Source organism: Electrona antarctica (genome assembly GCF_951216825.1).
Source record: "Electrona antarctica genome assembly, chromosome: 21".
In the NCBI taxonomy this organism is placed as follows: Eukaryota; Metazoa; Chordata; class Actinopteri; order Myctophiformes; family Myctophidae; genus Electrona; species Electrona antarctica.
In genome coordinates, this window is record NC_136802.1 from 18,374,598 (window position 1) to 18,400,998 (window position 26,401).

The 26,401-nt window shown below is 43.3% G+C and overlaps 2 protein-coding genes across 5 annotated transcripts in view; one reads left to right on the top strand and one right to left on the bottom strand.

The window, feature by feature from the left end:
• bcl6b (BCL6B transcription repressor) overlaps positions 1-26,401 on the top strand; it is a 220,277-nt gene that overhangs the window by 191,711 nt on the left and 2,165 nt on the right. Inside the window, exons 1-11 of one of the 3 annotated variants that reach the window (XM_079491398.1) lie at positions 18,538-18,665; positions 19,318-19,395; positions 19,578-19,810; positions 20,228-20,473; positions 20,761-20,904; positions 21,134-21,332; positions 22,485-22,696; positions 22,869-22,975; positions 23,093-23,236; positions 23,729-23,859; positions 25,018-25,155. In XM_079491398.1, coding sequence (XP_079347524.1) covers positions 19,599-19,810; positions 20,228-20,473; positions 20,761-20,904; positions 21,134-21,332; positions 22,485-22,696; positions 22,869-22,975; positions 23,093-23,236; positions 23,729-23,859; positions 25,018-25,155 — 1,533 coding nt within the window. In that variant the 5' untranslated portion in view covers positions 18,538-18,665; positions 19,318-19,395; positions 19,578-19,598. Of the gene's footprint in view, positions 1-18,537; positions 18,666-19,317; positions 19,396-19,577; positions 19,811-20,227; positions 20,474-20,760; positions 20,905-21,133; positions 21,333-22,484; positions 22,697-22,868; positions 22,976-23,092; positions 23,237-23,728; positions 23,860-25,017; positions 25,156-26,401 lie in introns of those variants that run through there. The other 2 variants (XM_079491399.1, XM_079491400.1) reach the window with 2 other exon arrangements.
• trip6 (thyroid hormone receptor interactor 6) lies at positions 1,299-13,034 on the bottom strand. 2 transcript variants are annotated; one of them, XM_079490493.1, is made up of 11 exons: positions 12,938-13,034; positions 12,225-12,270; positions 8,989-9,211; positions 8,699-8,802; positions 7,275-7,388; positions 6,396-6,983; positions 6,113-6,206; positions 5,788-5,957; positions 5,440-5,618; positions 4,780-4,900; positions 1,299-3,887 (listed from the first exon to the last, which is right to left on the bottom strand). In XM_079490493.1, exons 3-11 carry the CDS (start codon positions 9,200-9,202, stop codon positions 3,756-3,758), a joined length of 1,716 nt encoding a protein of 571 aa, XP_079346619.1. In that variant the 5' UTR covers positions 9,203-9,211; positions 12,225-12,270; positions 12,938-13,034; the 3' UTR covers positions 1,299-3,755. The 2 variants fall into 2 exon arrangements, with proteins under 2 accessions (XP_079346619.1, XP_079346620.1); XM_079490494.1 differs by lacking the exon at positions 12,938-13,034 and adding an exon at positions 12,628-12,831.

Sequence of the window (26,401 nt, forward strand, 5' to 3'; positions counted from 1 at the left end):
CTCTGTATTCATGTGTTGTATGTAGTATATTTGACTTTCTTACCGTAAGAATACAGATATTTATTTATTTATTTATTTGACAGGGACAATGCGCATTAATCAACATGTCAGTTTTCACATCCATGTAAATAGCCAGAGTTAGCCATAGGCTAATTTACATTTGTAGTCCCTGAGGAGACTCTTAAAACTATACAAAAACACATACAGTACAGTACAATACAATACAAGAACGATAAAACATTGCACAGGGGACAAAACAACTGAATTGACAATTGAGAAATGACACCAGTGATCTGGGAGCTGATAGTTACTCATGATTACAGACCTGATTTGTTTTTAGCCACCTTTTCAGGTTGAATTTGAAGGTCAAATAGTTTGAGGTCTCTCTTACTTCTGTAGGGAGACTGTTCCAGTGATGGGAGGCTCTAACAGAGAAGACCGTTTTACCAAAAACACTACGTCTGATTGGCACTGATTGGCACTTCACAGTCTCCTCTGGTAGTTGCCCTTGTTGCTCTATCACCACTGTCCCTTCGATCCATGAACTGTTTCAGTGGTGGAGGAGCAAGTCCATTTAAGATCTTAAAAATGAGACAAGCATCTGCAAAATGTTTGAAGCTGTCAAAAGTAAATAAGTTGTACTTTTGAACTATATGGAAATGGTGGTAACGGTTGGGCTTTTGGTCGAGTGTTTTTAATGTCTGTTTGTAAAGTGATTCTATGGGTTTTAAAGTTGACTGATTTGTCTGTGACCAGGTTGTGAAACAGTACTGTATGTTGTGTGAAAAAAATCATAGCATGTACAGTATAGGGGGTTCCTGGTGGCTCTGCCAGTGCACTGACCATTATGCTCCTTGATGTCACAGACTCATGTCCATGAGTTGTGAGGACCTGAGTTTAAATACAACTTCAAACTACTTCCTCTCTGCCCTTGGTTTCATTTCTTTCTACACTATAAAACAAATTGTATAAACAAAATAAAAATGCTTTAATGAAGAAAAAGTGATGTAGAATAATGGCTTATAGTGTAAGTGGTATAGTGTGAAAGCAAAGCACTAAATATTCTGACATTGCTAAAGTATGGTGTTGGTGTGTTCAGTAACAGGAGTCTCCCTATCTCTCCAACTCTTTTAACAAATAACCAGGAGAATAGCCTACATTTTATAGTGTTCCAGTTCCAATTTTGAACCTGAAAAACAAAACTGAACACTAACAATGAGTACTCTCAGAATATAGCTATTTAAAAATAGCTAAATTTTTAGTTGCTTTCATACAACAAAACATGACAATGACGTCAATTAACTCGCTGAAAAATGTATATTTTAATATGTATGCATCAATTACATACTACAATCTGTATTAGGAGAAACAATGCACACATCGATCAACACACATCCCCACACACTCCAACTACTCGGATCCTACTGCTCACAAAATCAGTTTTACAACCATTTGTACCATTTTGTCAGTACAAAAGCTTTCTTGGGTTATTCTATGAACATTAGTCTGCTGCAGTACCATGGGCTTAGAACTACCAGTCTGTCTGCGTTCACAGATTACACTTCACAGCATTCCAAAACTTTACATAGGTTGTTAGCCATCAAGGCTAAGACTGAGCCACAAGATGGAAGGTGATAGTATAACAGCACAAAAATATAAAGTAGACAACTTTTGGAGTATGATTTCTGACACAAAATTGGCATGGTTAAGAATTTCAAAAAGATGACATTATTGAACAACTTGATAATACAAAAAGTCAACTAACAATGAGATGAAATAAATTAAGAATTGTGTAAAATGCTACTGTCAAAAGCATTGCGCCAATTACCCATTTTTTTTGTAACAAGAACACAAGATTCACAAAGACAAAGGATTATCATCACAATGAAGATTCTTGGAATAAGGCTTTAGTTACTAGCCCTTGGCCTTACACAGACAACTGAAGAAAACTGGGACGGAAAGACAGAACTAAAACGAAATCAAATGTAATTATAAATACTGTACTGTAACATATAGGCTCAAAAATATGACCAAATGGGCTGACAGGAGTGCAAGGACAAGCATAAAGCAGAACTCCATACATGAAGTTCAAGCTACAGGCATGTACACAGCAGGATGTCTTCATGACCTACAAGCATCTTGTCAGATGAACACCCTGTTTTTCCATTAAATAGTGGCGTTTGACTTCATTGCACCTTTCATCTTCAAATGTAACAGTCAAGTATCAAACAAAAAAGATTCAAAGTAAATACAAAAGCTGATATAAGCGCATTGAGTTGCCTTGTGTTTTGTGGACATTCAACAATCAAGTGTTGATTTGGCTCGTATTAAGAAAATCCCTAGGTTGTTTTAATAACTATGGTATGTTACATGTAATATTGTGATACACCAATGTCGATATGGGGTAAACATTTTTAGTCATGTTCTACATTATTTTCACCTTCTGCAAGAACCCAGAGATAATCACTAATCTTCTCAAGTTCACTACACACTCTTTCGATATAATTTTCAGATCCTATTAGGCTACGCACTGCAAAAGTTCACTGCATTACATGCTTTCCAACACAACGGATAAACTCTCCAAGCAAAACGTCATGTTATAGAGCGCTACAGGTAGTGCTGCATTATGTGCTTCTCAAATGCATTTGTTTTGAGGCAGTTAAGTACGTTAGTGTGTGGTGATTTCAAAATATACAAGTATACATTATTGAGACTTTTCACCAATTACATCCATGCATGGAGGAAATTGTCCTGGATAGCATCACATTCCCTTCAATCGAATCTCCTCTTCTTTCCCCCTTAATGAATATGCTCAACATACACTATATGGTCAGTGTCTCTGATAGGGAGAGTACAAGCGGTGATAAGGACACAGTAACCAACACCAGAGTTTAGGGAATTAAATGATTAGTGTAGCCCTATAGCTGCCTGCAGATCAGGGCTACTGTGCAGTACTAACATAGGGCTCTTTTACTTAACACATTTGAATGTCTACTTGGGCTTTTTGTGTGCACCCCAGACCATATTTCATTTTAAATGTATTCTCATAACAGGAGGTTGAAGTTGTGGAATTGATACATTTATTATTCAGTTTGTTTAATTGTATGTGTAAATTGGAAATAAGAAAAATGATTGTCTCCTCACACATTAGGACAAAATCAATCATCAGAACCAGGGACATGTTAGACTTTAATTAGTCTAACATGGATAGCATGGGGGATTGAAGCGGAATGGGCTTAAATAGGAGGGGGCATATCTGATCAAATGTATATTAAACATTTAAATATTGAATCAAGCAACCTTTCCGGGGTGCACACAACAGCTTGAGAATATGAAATTGAAAAAAAGAAAAAAAACGTTAACTTTAAATTTATTGTAGTGCAGTGATTCTCAACCTTTTCCATTTTTCAAGGACCCCGAGTTTGATGCAATTACTATTTCTGGGACTTTCAGAGTGTTACAGATCCCCATGGGTTGAGAACCAGTATTTTCAATGTTCCTCTCTTTGTATCGGAATGGAGTGCCACTAGAGGGAACCCTATCATTTATGTTGATTCTTGAGTATGTAACTCCCTGTTTTAACAGGCAGAAACGGCATGAGATCAAAGTGTGATGTGACATAAAAAAAATATATATAATCCATAATATAGTGACCCTTCTCAAATTAACTATTTCATTTGGAAAAGGACTTGACCCTGGACTCCATGATTGGCTGACATATGGACACTGAGGGGCTTGAGTAGCCAATAAGAGTGCTAGCAGTCAGTAGAGATTTTGGCCGACAGGTCCTGGATGCGGCGAGCACTGCAGCTCTTGCACAAGATATGGCCATCTAGTGGGTAGCAGCCACGGCCCTCACCTTCAGAGGACAGCAAGAGACCGCATTCCTGAAGGAGATAAATGTTCAATTCAACCGCAAACTCAGAAACACAGGTTGTTATAGTTTGGATATTTTCCAGGTCATTGCTATACACCAGGGGTTCTCAACCCGTGGGTTGCGACCCCTCGGGGGGTCGCCAAATTATTTTAGGAGGTCCCCAAATTATTTTCTAAAAAAAAAAAAAATAGCAGACCTACAAGCTCGTAGCGCGCCACTCTGTGGCGCGCTATGAGCTTGTAGATCTGCTATTTTTAAATAGCTAAATTATAACAATGCTTAAAACACCAAAAGGGGTTCCCGCCCAAAATGGTTTAAGGTTATTGTAGCAGTCAATTTATATTGGGGGTCGGGAGGGGGCGGGGCGGGGGTCCCGAGACGTTGCCAAAGCATTTTCGGGGGTCCCCGGCCAAAAACGTTGAGAACCCCTGCTATACACCACTGTTCCCCAAACATTTGTGGGTCGCGGACCTGATTGGCTCCTGGGCAGGCATAGTTTTACTGAGGTTAAGGTTATGTGGTTAGGTTTAGGGTTAGGCATAGTTGCAAAAACGAGAACTGTCAATCACAGCGACTACTGGCCACAGCAGGGCTTTCCTAGAACTGCGGTCCCAGCAAAACTTTCATGAATTAAAAACTAATTCAATGATTTCTTTCAGTAATTTCATGAATTCAAAGAAATATCTAAGAAATTCCATAAATGATAAAACAAATGTTTATAAGTAGTAGTGAATATAGCCGATCTACAATCTCTTGTAGATCTGCTATTTTCACTAGTTTTGGGAAGGTTTGGGAACCACTGCTGTACACTGTCCGTAGTCTCTAGAATGTTGGGGAGTACAATAATTTCACTGCCTGCAATGTCGTTGCCAGCTGTACAACAGTACTAAGGGCTACCGTACCTCACAGATGTAGCAGTTGACGTGAAAACTCCGGTCCAGGGCGACTATCCTGACTGTCTCCTCCTGACCAGGCTCTGGCATGATAGCCTGACCACACACCGAGCAGCGAGGGGCAAACTTCCTGTCATGAAGCACAAGGATCAATATGGATGGAATTAACAGTTTTATTGCTGGGATTAAACAATCGTGTTTCAGGTTTCACTGAACAGCCACTGCGCTGACCGTCGAGTTGCTCGTCATGAAAATCCACTTTAAAACCGTGTAATCTCTTGTCGTAGTGTTGAAAAGTATTCCAAAGTGGCGATCACAACAACAGAGCGGATGAGGAAGGTGCGCGCTGCGCGGCAACGTCGCCATTGCAATGAATAGGGACTCAATTTCCCGTAACCCTTTGCACGCTAGAGCGACAGACTTTTTTGCGATGACGTCATAAAAACGCGTCTCCTATCCCACTCTGTCCGATGGATTGACAGTATGACTTAAAACTGATTAAAAACGCGGATTAAACAATGAAAACATAACTCGAGCAACTCGTGAGGTTAAGTGTTCTACAGTCAATTAACTCGAGTAACTCGGGTTCAGTAGTCAAAGTGTTAATGGCAAAAAAACATTTTCTTGATCAAATGAAAGGTCTTTCAGTATAGGGAGTTGTGTATGGACCTGTGGAAGTCGTCTATGCAGTGGATCTGGGAAGTGGCATCCACAGTGAAGGGCACTCCATCCAGGCAGCAGTTACAAACCACACAGGTGAAGCAGCGTGGGTGATATGCCTTGCCCATGGCCCGCAGGATACGGTCCAAGATTGGTTTAGAGCACTTGGAGCAACGCTCTAGGGTGCTCTGATGGAAAAATGTTGGAGCATGAATAATTATGTTAGAAAGTGGGTTGCAGTGACCAAGAAGTCTTAAAATATCAAAATTGTTGCAGAAATTAAAAAAGAAAAGTTGAACAGTAGACTATGTCAAAGGACTATGAATTATCCCCAACTACTGCATTTCCTCTACTCACAATGTAACAGCTCTCGCAGTAGCTCTTCTTGTCCAGGGCGTAGAAGGGTTGGCCTCGGAGACGAGCATGGCAGGTGATGCAAGTGAAACACTCCACGTGGAACACCTGTTCCATAGCGATACAGCCGCTGCCATCACCGAGCACGTTGTCACCGCAACGCGCACACCGGCCTGAGACGAAATGGGTGAAAAAAATACTTGGTCTACAGAACAAATGCGAGTGGCTATGGGGAGAATGTGACAGTTAATGAAGAAAAATATGCTTTAAATGCAGATTTCTTTTGGTGTGGCAGGATAGAAATTAAATATATCAATAAAGACGGTACCAAAATATTCCTCTACAGGGGGGTGATTCATGTCATACACCAGCTTCTTGGTTAGTCGATCCAGCTCTTCCTCAGGCCTTGGTGTTGCTGACCCCTGATGGAGTTCATAGGAAAGGAGTAAAACACTGCGACATACTTGGATTTATTTATCCCTTGATGACTCTCTTTGAATACTGTGACTTTGCACAATGTGTATATTTCAATTTCAAGACTCCACGCTTGGATCGTACGTATGGATGAAAAGCGATGACTAGGCAAGGAAGAGAGACCACTAAGAACCTACCTTGCCAGGTTGATAGGCAAGACTATGTCCTGCCCCTGGTTGGCTGCTCTCCAGTCCCCTCTTAGACATGGAAACCTGGCTGGGTCTTCCTCCGTTACCCGTGGCACTCCCCTTGTACACTGCCTCCGAATGCATCTCCTGGGTTTGGGAAGCGGGATGCTGAGAGTACCAGCCCTGGGGACCTCCCGGAGTCTGGGGTGGGGGGCGTGATGTGTGCTGGCGGGGAGGCGGTGGAGTGTAGGCCTGTTCAGCCTGTCTCCCAGTCTGGGAATAGGTGACAGGCTGGGCCGTCTTGACCTGCACACTGAACCTGGGGCCAGTAGGCGTGGAGGCTGTGGTGTAAGAGGCGGGGACGGGCTGTGGGTAGGGCTTAGACGAAGAGGAGGAGGAGTAGTACTCCTGCTGGTGGGAGCTGGGGTACTGGGCCACCTGGTGCTCATTGGAGTATGGTGGTGCCGGGTGGTACTGGCTTTGGGGATGAGGCGGGTAACCCATAGATGGTCGTCCCTGGGGCGAAGGGCCGCTCTGGGTTGCGGATGTGTAACGGTCCCCTGAGAGGTGTTTGTTGTAAGGCACATTGTCATACAGCTGTGGAGAGCAAGAAAGGTGTTTGTCGTAAGGCACGTTGTCATACAACTGTGGAGAGCAAGAAAGCAGTGAGAAACATGACGTTTCAGGGGCACTGTTTAAATGACATTTTTTGTGTTCAAATTGATTAGATTGGATATGATCAAAGTTGAACACCCTCCACTCCTCTGTTTATTTATTCAATGTATTAGAAGGTAATAAAGAAAAAAAACAACTACTGCTTAGATACAAGTGGACAATACTTTACAGACTTCAAATGAAAGGTTATTGTTGGTGATTGCGTTGCCATACCTGTGTGCTGGAGTTGTGAGGGTGACTGTCCAGGTCTGCCAGCATAGATGTGAGAGAGTCTATGTCTGCATCAATGTTGGAATGATGGCCCACAGGCTTTTCATGGCCCCGGTGCTACAAGCACAAGTGTATAAGTGCACATTTCAGTTTTTTTGAAACATCATTGTGTGTGTCAGGATTAATAATTTCCAAATTTTTCTACACAGTAAAATACACCGTAAGAAATTGGGCAAAAGAAAACGTCCTGCGTGATGACGTGTCAAGGCCCACATCAATAAAAGCCAATAAAAATGAAGCTCACCAGTTTGATTCCCATATCTGCGCTTCCGTCGAAACACAGGTAAAACGGAGGATTTCTGTAATCAGTAGATTACAGAAATCCTCCGTTTTTAATCCAATTCAAGATGACACCCAGACAGCGTATTACTCGTTTTCAACCTAATCATCACGCTAAAATATGTATATAGGTTGTGTACATGTTGGAAAAAATCCCCTGGCTTTTCTGCCGTCTCTCTGTCACTTTGTAAACAAACCACTGTGCATGAGACGGACCTATAGGACCCATAGCCTGGAGGGATGCGACGCTCTGATTGGTTCAGAAACTTCAAAGCCAGCGTTTCAAGCTGAAACTTCAAAATAAAATGCCCACCATTTCCGTTTCACTACACCTTTAAGTGTCAATGTGTACACTTACAGGGCTAAATTAAAACACACAGATGAAACAGTGTATTTCAAGACTGGTAGATGACGTTTCAGTAGATTTCACTTGTGCAAGAAATGTAGCCTGGTTAATAAACCAGACCGAATCAGCCGTTGGCAAAAAAAAGTTGCCTACCAGCGGATTACGGTCTGGCGAGGCTCAGTAGCACGCCTCTTTCCTACAGCAGAGAACAGGTCGGACCAATCGGGACACGGTATGCAATATAGGCGGGCTTTGGTACAGTGACGTTCAATGCTTGAGACTTTTGACTGACAGTAGCTCTGACCAATTGCGTCAAAGAGAAAATGTTCCCCGGGAAATGAAATCCAAGTGGAGCCAGCCCAGACTGATATACCGCGACAGTGTTGTGTGATATTAGTCTGGTTTATTAGCCAGGCTACAAGAAATGAGCCTACACACTTTAATTGTAAAACGTGTGTAGATTGTATGAAACAAAAATCACACCTGTGTGAAGAAGTGAGGGGCACTTTTATCATCATACATCATCTCATTCCAGCCAATCACAATTTGCATCCTCACCTTCGTCTTCAATGTTTGTGTTTACATAGTTTACACTAACACTCAAAGCTGGTCATTCATTGTCAATGGCATTCAATGTTTGTGTTTACAGTACACAAACCCTCAAAGTTGGACATAGGAGGGGCTAGCGCGCCCCTCAACAAAAATCAGTATTCTATAGCTAAATTACACAACAGCCACTTACCATTAGCTCATAACTGTCCATGTGAGGGCTCCAGTTGCGGTCCTCTTTGGGTCCATGAGGAGGTGGGTAATAGTGATCGCCAGAGGGATGCTGCATGGGTCCACCTAATTGGAGGATAAGCATCAAATCTGTGAGTGTTTAATATCTTGGCCTTAACCACTTGAACCCTAGCAGCTCTATTCTGGGCATATCATAATAGACAAACATTAATTAATTAATTCTAATGAGACCGTTAGATGACTCACTGTTTCATGTTTTTTTGCAACATGTGTTGACTGATGTGATCTTACCCGTGGGCCCTGTAGCCATGTATCTATTGGACATCCCTCCCCCTCCTCCTCCTCCTCCATTCTGGTCATAGAGGCCATATTTAGGTCTGGGGTCTGACGTGCCCTTCTTGTTGGGGGTTCGGTAGATGGCTGGACCTCCTGAGTGAGACATCTGGGGGACCACGCGCTCTGGGTTATCTTGAGTCCTTGGCGGCAGCCAGGTAGGACCAGACATGACAGGCTACTGTAAGGCCACAGTGGGACAAAGAAAGATGTTTGTTAGGTTTTATCGTGGTTGTTGGTAATTTTCCTGTACAATTACAATTTACGCAGACGCTTTTAATCCAGAGCGATTTACAGTAAGCAAGAACAAAAACATGGTAATACATTAAATAGTCATCATGAATCATACAGTTGAAGTGCATTGTGGTCCGTTTCGTGGGCAGGGTTCATGAGACCCTAATCACAGCAACATTACAATCATCACCTGTTGGGTTTGGGCATGTTTGGTCAGAACAAACAAGGTACAGAGAGGAAAGGAGCTCTCAGCTCTTCACGTCAGTCTCTACAAAATATTAAATATAAAGTATAAAAAAAAAGAACAAGACGTAACTACTCCTAAAAGAATCTGGGCAGAAGGTGCACGGTACGTTACTATTGTCATTGCATGGTGTTATTTGTGTGCGTTTATGCAACATGTGAATATATAGACATGTCATGGATTAAAAAGATGACAGCAATGTGGCAGTGCCAGTCAAGGACGTTAATAATTCAGGTTTATAATTCATTGTGGTTAAAAATGCTTGTATTGTGCTTTTTCTTTTACAGTTGGAACGTGGTCTATTCTGCCTCAGATGAAGACAGTTTAGTGCACAAATCAGAACCTACATGCTCTGCAGTATCCCACCAAGTTATAGAGTCAGTCGTACTGACTTTGCTGAAATTGCTTCCCAGTTCCCGCCCAGTGAAATGTGCAGGATTCCGTTTCAGCTCCCACTCAGATTCACATGACCCATAGCTGTGGCTTCTGTGTATTTGTATCATTGGTATGGTTGGTAACCACTGGAAACCGAGGGATGCTGCATCGCGGACACAAGCACTTAACAATGGGCTTCTAGTTGAGGAGCAGGAAGAGAACAGTCATTCCCAAAGGGTTGGGGAATTCCATCAGATCAGCTCTATGCTCCAACACGTGTGTATGAAGTTATGAACACCAAGACCCTTGAATGTCCACAGTGCTTGCACACACACAAACACACACACACACACACACACACACACACACACACAGGCACTTACAGGTGCAACTCCATAGCTACCACTGACTGTATCGTAACTATCGTATGCACCACAATAGTTATTGTCTGTCTGTTTACATGGCAGTTATAGATGAGTTCAACTCAAGTCAACACAAAAACTAGACAGGAAGTGTCGTGTCATGATGTCTGTACATCAACACCTGGTTCACAACAATATGTTACACATCCTCTTGAGGATAAATAACAACAGCTGAGTTGACAAAGGTGTAACAAGCTTTGGAAAGATCCCTGCCAATGAAATGCTGTCTTCTTGACAGGGGAGGGGGCATACATATAAAAACACAAAAGCGTCATGAGACACTTCAAATGCCTGCTTTATGCTCCAGTGGTGTTGCACTGAATTTTTGTTGAGTGTTGCAAACCACTCCAACAACTGGCTTTGTACCCGTGTTTGTTCGTACCAAAAAAACGAGCATGGTTGCTATGGTTAGTGTGTGACGTCACTGCACCACTCAGTTCACACGGGTGTGATTTTTACTTTTCTAATAGCTTACAACGCATTGCACCTGTGATGTGTAGTGAGCTTGTATGTAGACCGACTATTGTCCACACATTACATCGTCATATAAATTGGACTTAACGCAGACATTAAGAACTATACATAAAATAAACAACAAATCTTAAAGTCTTTCTTTCACACACTTTTCACTGGCAAAGTGTTGGTCATATCTCATGAGTCTGGGATAGCCGCAAGCAACACTAGATCCTATTTTATATCAGGAATCTAGAGTTGCAATACCAACCCTTGACAACCCATACAAGCTTGAATTATCATCAATGGTGGATTTGTATTAAACATTTGCAAATACAAAGAGTATAATTCAAGCTTTCCGTACCAATGCAATGTTGGTGAGTTTAACATTGTTTAGTACAGTCAGAAGGACTTTTCCATTTGGATGTATGGGCTGTCAAGGGTTTGTATGGTATTGCAACTCTAGATTCTAGATATTAAAAATAGGATTGAGAGTTGCTTGCGGAGTTGCAGCTAAGTCTGGGACACGTGTGTGCTGGTACTATGTTTTCCAATCCTTTTCTGTTGGAGTTTCTTTTTTTTTTTGGTGAGCGATACAAGATTGGTGTTATTTAACTCACATGCAGATTGCAGAGATGCCCACTGGGAAAGCATACAGCAATGTCAGCATTGTCAAAGAAGTGAAACTGACAGAACACATTCATGTTGGTGGTTATATATGCCAGTCTGGAATGATGTTTCTGCTTGTAAGAGGATTATAATAACCAGGAAAGAGAAAACAAAATGTAGCTTACAGGGATACAGTATTTCACCACATTCTAATTGATGTGGTTTCTGTTTCATCAAGTCTTTCTGGTGAACTGCTTAATCACCAGACTCCTGCTGTATTGACATGGATTTTGATTGCCTTCATTCAGACAGACTGAGACCGTGTCCGATTATTATATAATATCATAGGCTACTGTCTGTGACTAGCCTCGGAAACCCAGACGTTTTTATTTCCAGGGAGACTCAGTGACTGACTCACTGACTGGCTGCCCCACTGCAGTAGCCTATATACCGACCTGATTTAAACCCTTTCATAATCCGGCGGAGCACTCAACTCAAATCGGAGGATTGCTGGGCCATGAAATTAATCACAACGGCTTTATCATTCTGTGATTTAATCCATTTGTCGAGGTTGTTATGTGCGTGCATCCGCCACGGAGCTCATTTATTATTTATTATAGTTGCACATCGATTAGCCATAGCTCGCATGAAGCTAGCGCTAACTTCGGTGACTGTCAAAGTTGTTACATTGTACAGTCTGGATTGTATTAAAGACAGATTGCCGTTACAATGTAGCAAATGTAAACTTCCGCAATGGGGAGGGGGGGGGGAAAACAACATGGCGTGAAATGCAGTCCAGACTCAGGACAGCGAAAAATCAATCAACATTGTGCTAGTACTACAGCATCATTTCCTACCTTATTATAGTTCCACCGCGTCTCTTGTTCCCTTCAGTGTGATCATCTAGAAACACAAAACGACAACATGCTGCTCAGTTCGGTATCTCTGTGTGTGTGTGTGTGTGTGTGTGTGTGTGTGTGTGTGTGTGTGTGAGTGAGTGTGTTGTTGTTGTAGTAAGACAGAGCAGAGGATGAATGTATCTGTGTTTCTGCTGCTGCTTCATTCAAAAATGTGTAAAAGCAACCCGCAGCAGGCTAGCAGCAGCAGCAACCCTAGGCTGTTTCTCTCCTGCCCCGTCTAAAACTGGCCTCGTTTTGCGTCATAATTGTGTCAAATTAACAGCTTCGAACATCTAAATAATATGCCACGGCCGGCGGGGGATAACTGGCGACAATTAACTTTAATGACATGTTTGTTTACTTGTTTGAACAGCAGCGAAGCGGCATGGCGACGCGAGTTCAGCTTGTGCCTCGTCTCTCTCTAGTCTCTCCCGGGGGGCTGCTAGTGTACTACTTGAATAGCCTCCAACAGAAGGATAGTGCTGGGGAGAGAGAGGAGAACCCACCGCCGCCTAGTTGTCTACGCGCACCCCACAGTCCCACTTCAACACACGTCCCCCCCGTCTCCTCACACACACACACATTAAAGCGTCTGAGTAACTGACTGAGTGAGTCCTAGTCCTACTAAACTTTATTTACATTTACATTTTAGTTTCGGTAAAACAACCTACTTTGTCTGTCGTGGAGTTTCAGTCACAGGCCTTCGGTGCAGCAGTCTCGTCACCGCATTCCTAATGTGTGACGTAGATGACTGTCTCTTGGTCGTCGGTGGGGGGGCGGGGGCATGGTTGTCATTTATCAAAGGAGGCACATTGCAAGTCGAGTTGACCTGTAGTTCACGCAGCCGAGGCAATGGAGGCATACATACAGTAGCTTAAAAAAATATGTATTTGGCCGCAGACCCCCCATAATTTGAAGAGAAGATTCGTGTAAAGTGGAAAAAAACATTTATTATTATTACCCTTATTATTGTTATATTATTATTACCAGTAAGACGCCCTGATGGCGAGAAGCGCGTGCACACATCCGCCTGGGTGACGACGGCAGACTGCTGGGCGAGCGCTGGCGCTTAATTGGCATGGGGGTCAGTCAGATCAACATATGGAATGAATTCTGTAGTGGCCATATATGGAGCGTGTCTTGAGTGTACAGGGTTTGATGAGGTCAGATCAACATATGGAATGTCAGAAGAACAGGAAGGACGGGTGGGGTAGGATCAACATATGGAATGTCAGAACAGGTCAGCTCCATTTATGGAGATCTAATGGTTTGAGGTCAGAGTTGCTGGCCGGCTTCATATATGCAGATATGTAGATCTAAGGGTCTCCATGATGTCACGTGATGTCACGAAGCATGACCATATATGGAGGCGTGATGTCACGAGGTTCTGGTTAGGATGCCTCTCGGGCGTCTCCCTAGGGAGGTCCTCGATGCACGTCCCACTGGGAGGAGACCAGGGGGCAGACCAAGGCGCAGATGGAGGGATTACATCGACTCACTGGCCTTGGAACGTCTCAGGATCCCCCAGGAGGAAGTCACTAATGTTGCTCTGGAGAGGGAAGTCTGGGGCTCTCTGGTGGAGCTGTTGCCCCCGCGACCCGACTACGGATAAGCGGTTGAAGATGGCTGGATGGATGTCACGAGGCGTGACCATCAGGCGCGTAGCGTGGATCAAATGATTGACTGGGCAAATTAGCATCGCGATCGCAAGGGGGGGTGGGGGGGTTCGTCTCCATATATGGAGACGTGATGTCACGAGGTGCCATTGACAATGAAAGGAGAATTTCTGTCATATGTGTCTGAGCAAATCGACATCTTATGTCATGATGATGTACGATGATAAGAGCGCCCCTCACTTCACACGGGTGTGATTTTACTTTATCCCCCCGTCTCCCCAATTTGAAACACAAAATTATTTAAAAAAAAATCATGTTATGTTATACTTTCCAAATTTGAAAAAATAGCCAATCTACAAGCTCACAACACATGGCAGTGTGATGCAAGGTGAGCTTGCTTGTGTGCTATTTTAATTTTATTTTAATTTTAGATTGTCACAATATGGTATTACTCCCAATGTTGATATTGATTTGATTTTGTTCATATCGTCCTGCCCTACTGGAAAAGTTCAATATTCTGACACAATAATAAGGCATCTGATTTAGCATTTGTTTGCATGCAATATCATGCAATTAGCCTAGATGAAAATCCTTAATTTCTCTAGCAGTATGGAATGGGGGTTTTCAAACTTTATTGTTCCACTTGGCATGTTTTTGTAGATCTGTAGATATTTCTCTTTGAGTGGCAAATGTAGACTACCGGTAAATGTATTTCACATTTCTCAGACACCTTCATAGCCTACACGCGAAACAACTCAGGCACCATGAAACCCTGTTGGGTGTCTCACATGTGGAGAGATCACAGCCAGCCAGGGCAGATAGTTTTAAATGACTGGCTTGTTAGTTGTTCTTTACTGGGTGCTAAGGTGCACGTTGACGTTTTTTTTCTTCTCTCTTGACCTACTGAGGTAGGAACTTTCCTTTTGCAATGTAATGTTTATCGAGGATTCAGTTGATACTGTATCGCAAATTAGACTATTGTAATGTGTGAGCGAAATGTCTAATGTGACGATGATATAATATGTTCGTCAAATAAATGGTTATAAGCTGTCATATCCATATTAACTTTAAAACAATATTGCATATCCCTGCTGTCACTTGCTGATATTGGAAACAAATCTCTATTTTGGGATATTTTTGATTTGTTCAAATGCATTATAGTTTACAAATGTCTGTGTGACATTTACAATTCTGATGGTGTTCAACTTTTCATATGTTGGTAGCTCTGCAAATATAGCTCTACAAACAACTCTTTGGAGTTGTTTGCCATTTCTATTTTTAGCTGCAGATGATGTAGTAGACCTCATAATGTAATAACATACCCTTATGTCCAAGGTCCTTCATTAAAATGCACTTAGCACTTACATGTAGCTACTAGCTGACCACCAGTATTCTTTCCATTTAGTTCCCCTTTATAATGCTTTCCAATGTTGCTTTGTCTAATAGTTGGTTTATACTTTTATAAAGTAATATTTCTATATGTATATTATTTATTATTTATTCCATATTTTCTTCATATGTATGTCTGTCTGTGTGCTGATAAAGCATTGCCTTTTATGTATTTCCTTGTTATCTAATAGTTTTCTCCCCCTGTGGTAGTGAGCATGGAGGTTGAGCGTTGATGGCTGTAACATTTCCCTCTATCTCCTTGTACACATTCTTATTTTGAGGCCCAGGGTTCAAGAGTCAACAGTTTTCACCCTCTCGCCTTACCTCCCCCTCCCCTTCCATGTTCCAGTTCCCCTCGTCTCTCATGGGAGCTGGGGAGCATATCAGAGGCATCCTCATGTTTCCATAAGACATTTCTCTAAACAAAGTTTTTTCCCTCTCCCCTAGGATTCAATGTTTTCCTTTTAATTGCTTGTTTCCCCTGATGCTCCATTGCTGCCTGCCACAAAGGGGACAAACAACTATAAAACTACTGCTGGTACCCCCCAACGTGAGTGCACAGGAATACACACGCATGCGCACACGCACGCACGCACGCACGCACGCACACACACACACACACACACACACACACACACACACACACACACACACACACACACACACACACACACACACACACACACACTTCCTCCACAAACTACGGCTTCTCTGTTTGCCCTTATATGTCCAGGGCACTCAGCAATCACAGGAAGAGACAGTTTATGTGGCTCTGTGTTATTGTTTCTGGCCCTGCAGTTGTCAACACCTTGGCACCAGCTGCTGAATATACAGACAAAGCAAGGTTTGAGCACACGTCTTGTCAGGTTAACAATACCACGGTCTGTCCAGGAAACCACAAAATGAAGGGATTCCCCTAGGTTTAGCACATTCCAGTTGCTTTAAGGAGGAGATGTCACAATGCAATTAATGCATGTATTAATTTAGGAGCCCTCTCCAGCTCTGCCATTAATTTGAGCACACTTGTACACTGTGGTTGGTAACTTACTGGTGGCTATAGTGTGGTTCATGATAGAGTTTAATGTCTCCTAAAGACAATATGCATTTAATTACAGTAGAACTGTAATAAATAGTAGGACTTTGCCATAACAACAGTGGCTTGCTGATGGACACTGACAGACTGGCTATGATGCAGGAAATCACTAGTAGCTTGGCCCCAGCCTTGCCAACAGGGCAGACTCAATGGCTTCCGCTCATTGGTGAACCTGTTTAGTAATGTTCTCACTTTTCCTCAGCCGCCCCCCTCATCCGCTCCTTTCACAATGCCTGGAAGTTGCCGAGACCCACATCTCCCTCACTGTTTTCTTAAATATTGTTTTTCTTTTTCTTTTTCCACAAGGACACAATTGATGCAGCCTCCATCCAAACAAATAAAGAAGGGACACACACACACGCACCCAACACCCCTCACAAACACTCTGCTTCCGACTCACATTTTCAAAGGATTTATAACCAAATATGGTCATGTCATGTCAGATTTGAATTGCATGCGCGATTCAATCGCATGCATACAGTAAGTTGTAATTTCTGTATTTTGTGAATAGTTTATCAGACAGAAATGTAAAAAACAGCCACAGAGTACAGTCAAACACTTAGTCCAAAAGGGATAGCACCAAAGGGTCCTTGTCTTGTTGGTCTTGTTTCCATTTAGGCCCTATGCAACCAATTAATAGACAACTGTTACAACTGAGTCTAAGAGCAACAATTGAAAATATGAATAAAATCAAACAACCCATAACCTATTTATCAGTGAATATTCACACCATGTATCTCAAAAGTATGTCATACTCGGAACAACACAATATCTAGGAACCCATTCTGAATCTGTCTTAAGAGATTTGGAACAACATGCTCCTGTTCACTCAATTGCCTGCCTGCATGAAACACTTTGATGCAAGGTGTGCCTCGCCTGTGTGAACCACTTTGATGTGAGCGGAACACAGTTCATGATGCAGTTTTGCAGTCCCTATATTAACTGTCTTGTGCCCGGGTTTTCTGTGAACCCAAGGCTACACTGATGATGAGGTAACTTTCCGCTTGTTCTTTTTTATATATTTCTTAAAGTTATGAGAGACCCCTGAACCCTCTGTTTCACCTTCCTCATCTCCTGCTTGGTTTATTATTGACGGATGTCCTGCGCGGGTGGTTTTATCCATGTTTCGGTGCAGCCTCGCAGGATGCATACAGAGAGGTGTGCGTGTGCGTGTGTGCGTGCGTGCGTGTGCGTGCGTGTGTGTGTGTGTGCGTGTGTGTGTGTGTGTGAGTGAGAGAGAGTTCCTGCACATCTGTCCACTACATTGCTAGCAGTCATGGAGGGAGGGAGGGTGTTGGGGGGGGGGGGTTGTTTTTCAGTACCAGTAGAAGGTGTCTCCCATCAAGCCCTATCAATTTTTTTCCCCCACACTTTTCGTTTCCTTCCTGTCTGTCCCCATTGCACGTCCCCGTCCTATAACGGGCAGCAAGCCAGAAGGTTCCGGTGACTTGTTATGGAGCGCTCATTAATCCATGTTCACCTGAATCTGTCACCTCAGCAAAAGCACCGTTTTCATGTGCTTTCAAATACAACTGTGTAAATTATGTTTAATGTTTTTTTTAATTGAGATGATGGTTTTCTTACAGAGTTATATACTGGAAAACATTAGATTTTATTTTATTTTATACAGTATATATATATATATATATATATATAAACTTGTAAGATTGCCTGACAATTACTGTAATTCATCTAGAGAGTCCCTCAAATCCTATATGGCAAGTCTCCAATTTTGGTTTATAATTTGTTTATCCAGCAAGTTGGTAGCCTGCTCACTTCCTCTCATCCAGTTTCCTATGTCCTGGAGAGGGGAGATGCGTAGTAGGATAGCGGAAGGTAGGTAGATGGGGGAAACTCTGATTTGGATCATCTTACTCCTAGAGATAGCCAGGCACGTACATACCTCCCCAGGGTTTACCATATATATTTTTTCAAGGCGGCCTGAAAACACGCATCGCTTTCCTGCCATTACTTTTGCACAGACCTACTGGGTTAGACAAACTAATAGCCCACTAAAAATACTTGGAGCCGAGGGTCTGGGCTTGGGCCTTTTCCTGCGTTGCTTCCAGGGTGCGCGTGGGCCGTTGAGGAAAGAGGAAACGAGCATTGGTTGTGTGAGGCTTCCTGCACGACGTTATAAAGAGTCCCCTCCCTTTGGTCCACCACTGACACTCTTTACTCGGAGGTGGTGGAGCCAGTGAAGCAAGCATAACCAGAGGCATCTTAGATTGCAGACTGATCACTGAGCCAAGGGGTTTGACGTCAGTGTGGTGAACGTTAATCTCGTCCCTGCTGGTCGGGGTGAGTTGGAAGTGGTTTCTCAATCCATTTTACCCCCCATGATGTTTCTTGTGGCTGTTGATACAGCTGCTTGCTTGGATTATGGATTTTGTTTTCCCTCATGGAAATATGAGTTATCTGCTGATTTAGCCTTAGAAGGTTTTGACCTGGAGTTGAATCATGTAAAAAATAAGAGTTTAATAAGGAGCCATTTAGAGAGCTTTCTTATAACTGTAAGTTTTTGTTTGTTTAGATTTATTTATGCTTCATTAGATAGCAGAGAAACAGGAAAACAAATGCAGAGAGAAGGGAGACATGCAAGACATGGCGGGAGTAGTATTAAAGATGTGACTCGCATGAGCATGTGGTCCATGCAACTGGCTGAGCCACCAGGCACCGCAAAAATGATTTTAACCCAAGGAATGTTCTTCTTAAGAGTGCAATTTACAGCTTAAGTACAGCTTCGGAAATAAGGTTTCAGTTGGAGGTTGAATTACACCAGCATGGGTTATTTCTGTCTTTTTTTTCTTTTTTAACTTTTGGAAATTATTACCATGCCACATTCCTTCTTGGCATTATGTAGTAAGTGTGATTTTGTGCTTATTAATGAAAGTCAACATACATACATACTAAAGAAGCATTTGCTGATGTCTGTCTTTCCTTACTCCCACAGGTACGAGTAGGGAGCTGGTCTCACCTAACAGATGTGTCTGGGACACTCCAGTCTATTTATTCAGTCAGTTTGACACAGGTAAGTCTAACTTCAGACAGGAAAATCTAAACCTTACCAAATATTTACACCCAATGTGTATTACAGTCATTGTATTCATTTCGATTAATACTCTGTAAGGGTTTAAGGGGATGTTTGATCTACTTGTACCACTGTTAAGCATGCGATTACCTGCAATAACTCCCAACCCCTATCTCTATCAGCCATTCAGCAACTAATTGGTGATGGAGGTGGTGGAAGGATACAGGGTCAACGGCCGCGGTGAACAGAGGACCGAGACCACAGCGGAGGGATACGTGAAGGAGTTCACGCGGCATTCTGATGATGTCCTGCAGAACCTGGACGAGTTGCGTCACCGGAACATTCTGACCGATGCCACCCTGGAGGTCGGCAGTGTTCGCCTGCGGGCACACTGTGCCGTGCTCGTTGCATGCAGGTTGGTGCACTGCACGCGGGGTCACATCTTTGTTTCTCCCGGACTCATCCCTTTGTCTTTGTCTTAACTTTATAACATTGTTATAATTTCTGTTTTCATTTCTTGAAATCGACCTATCCCCTAACATTGTGTTGTTCATCACCTTTTTCCTCCCGGTCTTTGTCCTTTATTATCCCGCAGGGAAAAATCAGTCGCAGCAGTTAAGGTTACAACTACAACATACATGTAATAATAAGAAAAGGAAAAAGTACTGTAGTACTAGAAACAAGGCAGAAAAACAATGACTTCTGGGGCTATTGGTCCCACTCTTCATGCCTCCTTCCCTCTCTACAAACTCCTGGCTTTGGCTTATGTATGGATGACTACTCTACACACACGCTCATCTCCTTCTCTTTTCTCCCCTCCCCACACACACAGCGGCTTCTTCTACTCTCTCTACACACGCCGCGTGTTGCTCCAGGGGCGCGACGGACCGGAGCAGCTCATGACCGTGTTCCTGCCCAGCACCTTGGACCCATCCAGCGTGTCCCTGCTGTTGGACTTCATGTACACATCACGCCTGCCTCTGACACCACGCAGCGCCCCCGCGGTCCTCGCTGCCGCGGCCTACCTGCAGATGGACCACGTGGCCGATGCCTGCCGGGCCTTCATGCTGCTGCACAGGTCAATCCACAATCCACTGCAAATATCCTGCAGAGACATTTTGTCGAGGAAACTAGGAAGATGCTTCGGTATCTTCCTCATTCCGGCCTACAGGATTAGTTGACCTTGGACAGGATTAGTTGACACGGTCACCCATTTGGGATACGAAAGCTTGGAAGATGCTATTATGTGGGTGACCAGGGCATACCTTGACCTGGCTGGAAGCCAATATAGTCTTATTAAAATGTTATTGAGTGCATCTGGGTTTGTGACATGATGGGACGTTAACCGTTTATTTTGTTCTACAGGGAGAGGGTGAGTGTTGTGCGTCCTCATTTGGAGCTGGACTCCAGTGTATCTGTAGCCTCTGTTGCTCCCCAGTTTGGGGACATGTCTAATCCAGCTCGTCAGCCCCTCCCAGTACCTCTGCAGCCAACAGCAAAATCTGCCAGGTGAGAAGAACGGACTTGTGCAACACGCACTGTGTGTGTGTGTGTGTGTGTGTGTGTGTGTGTGTGTGTGTGTGTGTGTGTGTGTGTGTGTGTGTGTGTGTGTGTGTGTGTGTGTGTGTGTGTGCCTGCAGAATGCCAAGAGTGTTTCTGCGGGTGTCGTTTGTTTGTGTCTGCCTTTGTCTATTGACAAGTTTGGCTCATTACCCCGCTTCCTTTGTTTCTCCGCCAGGGTCCCAAGGGAGGGTGGGGCCTCTCTGAAGCCAGGGGCTTTCCCGACCTGTGAGCCCAGGTCACCGGTGCTGAAACAACAGCCCGAGTCGCCCCTCTTGGGCAGTCCCACCCCATCACCAGACAGCCCCAGTCGCTCCAGCTGTCAGCCCAACTCCCCTTCTGAGTCAAACACCTGCAGTCTCACCAACCAACTCATGGTATGACTGCATCAACACAGAACACACTCAGTCTTGAAATTACCATTCTACTATAATTGTCTCCACCAGGCCGAAGGCATGTTTTGCACTCCGTCCGTCTGTCCGTCCGTCCGTCCGTCCGTCCGTCCGTCCGTCCGTCAGGCTGATTGGCTAAGATTGGCTTCCAAAGTTCGCAGGAGTGCTCAGTTTCAAACAAAATGCTGCAAATCATGAACACATCGTGTGATTTCCGTGAAATTGTGCACGCACATTCCCACTAGGCCGAGGAAGAAATGCCACATGAACATTTTCAATTTAGCCTCATGGTGGCGCTATAACTGGCCGGAAAGTGTTTTTACCTCTAACTGCACGGATCTGTGGATAACTTTGTATGCCAACTCCCTAGAGGCCAAGGAAAAACCTTTGCCTGGAATTTTTCACATCTGCTCTTTATAGCGCCACCAGGAGGCCGACATATGTAAAACACATTTTCGAATATTACTCCTTCAGATTTTATCCAAATTTCACGCAAATCGGTACACATGCTCTCCATAGTCATGTGATCAAGATGGGTTTGTTTGATTTCTCATAATCCACCCTCATTGGCTACGATTGGCTTCTAAACTTTTCAGGAGTAGCCCGCTTTGTACCCGTTTTGTACAAATCGCCACAACTACTCAACGCAGCGTCTGATTGTGGTGAAACTGTGCATGCATATTCCCACTAGGCTTTGGAAGAAATGCCACTTAATTGACCGTTTTCCAATCAGCCTCATGGTGGCTCTACAACAGGCCAAGCCGCGACACACACACACACACACACACACACACACACACACACACACACACACACACACACACACACACACACACACACACACACACACACACACACACACACACACACACACACACACACACACACACACACGTTTATATTGCTCCTAAACATTTTGCCAAACATCACACACACACTCCTCCAGAAGGGCACTTTTTCTAGTTGTGATTGTTTTCAAATGGTAGAAAACAAACTGTGCTCCCATATGGGCCTATTGGATATAGACATTTTGCCAAATGGGCTAGGATTATCATTAGGCATCCTGATAAATGTTGTTTTAGAATAAGAAAGCTTGTTACTCTGATGTAACCAATGTGGTTTTCTTTGTCCATCCAGAGTGACGCCAAACCAACTCCAGACCCCAAGGCCTGCAACTGGAAAAAATACAAGTACATCGTGCTAAACCCTCTCTGTGCTGTTGCCACGGTGAAGGAGGAGGAGCCAGAAGAACAGCAAAGTGGCACACCCACTTCTGACAGAACAGACATGATGACCCCCAAAGAGCCAAGAGAGGCGTGGTCTGGAGAAGTGCCTGGTCAGATTGATAGGTACGTTTGTGAAAACAGTAGTAGAGAAATAAATTATGAATGGATGAGAAATGACAATGTAAACAATAATATATCAGTATACAGATATTAACTTGCGGGCCACATTAAGTGATGGTGGGGGGCGCCAGTTGCCCACTATGATCTAATTAAAAGGAGGGCGATTCTCTTTCAGACAGGGGCGGGCCTCCTGCTACGAGGGTTCTGGCCGAGCCCCTCCCCCGGGGCCACCCTGCTCTGTGGACCACCAAGTAGAATCTCCCGTGCACGTGCACGGAACAGGTGAGCACAAATCAAACCTCTGTCTTATAGCCTTTACTTCACATACCCTCAAAAGGATTCACTTATTGTACAGTATTACATCTTGATTGATTGCTTGATTGTTTTCTCTTTCCTCAGTTTCGCCTCGTGTCATTTTTCCAAGAGACCATCCCACTGAACCAGAAGCAGCCCAACACAGCCAACATATTGTCAAGTGTGAGAATTACTGTGTGCCATTCTGTTACTCTGGCAATCTCGGTGGAACCAAGACTGTCTGTGCAGGTACGCTTACCCATTCAATCAGTAGTAACAGTAGTAGTTTTTTGGTTTATTACTCTATACTATATTACTAAACATGCACATTACAAAACAATATGCCAGGTTACGGCTGCCAGATTCGTATTTGATTGTAAAGGTCACGTGAATACATATTTAATATCATGTGTCTTTGACCGGTCTGGCCCCTAGCGCTGGGTGGATGTTTTGCAGAAACCAAAAAGCGGAAGTCTGAGCCAATCTTCATCTGCGCTCAGGCCGGGCCCTGTGATTGACAGACTGATTGGCTCTTCCACTTTTTGGTTTCTGCACAAAAAGCACTTGGGGGGGCCAGACTGGTTCGCAGAAAACACGTGATAATGTGAATTCACGCGATAGAATTCTGGCGGATAGTATGGTATAACAGGCTAATGTTTCACTGAAGTCTGCCAACAGCAGATCAGTTTTAGATGATGGATGCTGTGAGCTAATAGTTGGTAATCACCTTCACCCTGACAGGTGACAAGCCATACCGCTGTAATGTGTGTGGTGCTCAGTTTAATCGGCCTGCCAACCTGAAGACTCATTCTCGCATCCACTCTGGAGAGAAACCGTACCGCTGTGACACCTGCGGCGCACGATTTGTTCAGGTGAGGTCAAGACCTGCTTAAAAGCAGTTGTATAGTCATTAAGTACAGTTACTCAAGTGCTAGTCTCTTTGGTCGAGACAGACTAAAGAGGGCTTTGTTTTGCCAATATTGCCAATCAATCAATGCTATACTTTTTGTAGGTGTTCTTTTTTTTACTTTACTGGAGTATTTCCAATTTTCTAGGTAAATACAGTAACCACTTCAGCCCTATATACATTTCGGCCATTTGAAAATAGCCAATCGGCATGTGTGTATGTGTGTGCACACGCTTGTGTCGATTAGTTTGGTACAGGATGTTCCACCTGGTCTTATATAGTTAGAGAAAGTTAGAGAAATGTGTGGCAAATCTGCAAAACAAATGCTTTATACCACTAGCTTTCTTTTATAAAGATGTCTACTATCACCTCTCAATTTGTTCCAACCTAGCCTCGGTACCCAGGCTTTAATTTCGTCAGCGCAAAAATTGAAAGCTTGTGGGAACGCATTGGCCGCTCTGGTCTTGAAGTGGGAGTCAACCCTTCCGGGTGGGAGTTGCTCTACAGATTGGTGAGATCCAATCAGTGCGCAAATCTCAGCCGCGACCCGCCCCTCTAGACCAGAAACCGAACATGTTAGCTCAGGCTAGTTCCATATAAGGCAAAACATGAATTATGCTTTAAGTAGCATGTGACGTGTCAAGCTAGGGGGTTTTCATGATTCTGAATCTATTAGCATTAGTTTTGCACGAAAAACACTCATCGGGCTAAATTCGGCTTTAGCCACTTGCCCAAATGTGCCCAAATGTGCTGACCGTTTTAGCCATAGAAGTGTTTTTCAAAACTAATGCTTGCAATGGATTCAGAATCATGAAAACCCCCTAGTTTGACATGTCACATGCTACTTAAAGCATAATGACATTTTGAAAAATGTGCCTTATATAGGTTGTTAATGGTACCCCAACTTTTTCAGCAGCTGTCACAAAGTTTCCCATTAAAGGGAGTTGGGTTGGAACAAATTGAGAGGTGACAATGTAACGTGACATACACCTTTATGAACACATTTGTGAAGAAAGCTAGTGGTAAGCATATATTTTTTTTTTTCTTTCGGATTTGCCACACATTTCGCTAACTTTCCCTAACTAATATGTCAGCCTAATGAGCCTATATCCGTTGTGTCCAGGTTGCGCACCTCAGAGCCCACGTTCTGATCCATACCGGGGAGAAGCCGTATCCCTGCCAGGTCTGTGGAACACGCTTCCGTCACCTGCAGACATTGAAGAGCCACCTGCGCATTCACACCGGAGAGAAGCCCTACTCGGTGAGTGAGACGTCAGTGGTGGAAAGTAACCACGTACATTCACTTAAGTACAATTTTGAGGTATTTGTACTTTATTTCCAATTTTACTTCTACTCCACTACATCTCGGATCCAAATATTGTACTTTTACTCCACTACATTTATATGAAAACTTTAGTTACTACTGTAGTTACTTTGTCGATATGGAATTTTATTATTACAAAACATACAGTAACCACTTCAGCCCTATATAAATTTAAGCCATTTGAAAATAGCTGATCTACAAGCTCATCGCGACGCATTGTGAGCTTGTAGATCGGCAATTTCCAATGGCTGAAACATTTTGAACTCTTTAAATGGGACATTCTGCATAATGAGTATTTTCCACTTTTGGTACTTTAAGTACATTTTGATACCAATTTAGTACTTTTACTCAAGTAAATTTTGATTACTGGACTTTTACTTGTAACGGAGTATTTCTACATTGCAATACTTTTACTTAAGTAACAAATGTGAGTAGGCAGACAGACAGACAGTCCATGCCTTAAAACAAGTTCAACCCTACGTATACATACTTAGTAGACCATGAGCTGCTATAGTATTTCCCTCTAATCCAAATCTATTTGCCGAAAATCAATCTGGGAACCCATCGGCAAAAAAGGAAAAAGTCTGTCTCGAGAGACTAGCCGAAAAATAGACAGTAGCGTCAAGAGGCGGCAAGATGCCGCCTAGAGCAGGTGTCTCTTCCGGGATTTTAAACAGCTGGTGGCGTGCGAGAGTCATTTCCATCCACCAGCTGTTTAAAAACCAGGAAGACGCTATAGGCGGCATCTTGCCGCCTCTTGACGCTACTGTCTGAGTACACTGTCACACAACACATTGCATTGTCAGCTTGTAGATCTGCAATTTTTACAGAATGTTTGCCCCCCCAGAATAGGTTATAGCGATATACTGTAATACATACTGCACCATGCACAATGTTTTATTTGCTAAATGGCTTGCGTCGTGCAATAAAATACAACAGCACAAGTGCTGACATCGAACAGCACACTGTGTGATGTTGGCCAGATCGTCCAACCATCATCATCCCTGTTTTCCTCAGTGTGATAATTGTGACATACACTTTAACCATCATCATCCCTGTTTTCCTCAGTGTGATAATTGTGACATACACTTTAACCATCATCATCCCTGTTTTCCTCAGTGTGATAAGTGTGACATACACTTTAACCATCATCATCCCTGTTTTCCTCAGTGTGATAAGTGTG

Bases quoted from the DNA above. Each gene is read 5' to 3' on its own strand.
- trip6 (XM_079490493.1), bottom strand. From the start codon at position 9,202: ATGTCTGGTCCTACCTGGCTGCCGCCAAGGACTCAAGATAACCCAGAG. The intron at 8,803-8,988 runs GTAAGATCACAT...TCCTCCAATTAG, and splicing joins CATGGCTACAGGGCCCACGG to GTGGACCCATGCAGCATCCC. The intron at 6,984-7,274 runs GTATGGCAACGC...TGCTCTCCACAG, and splicing joins CTCACAACTCCAGCACACAG to CTGTATGACAATGTGCCTTA.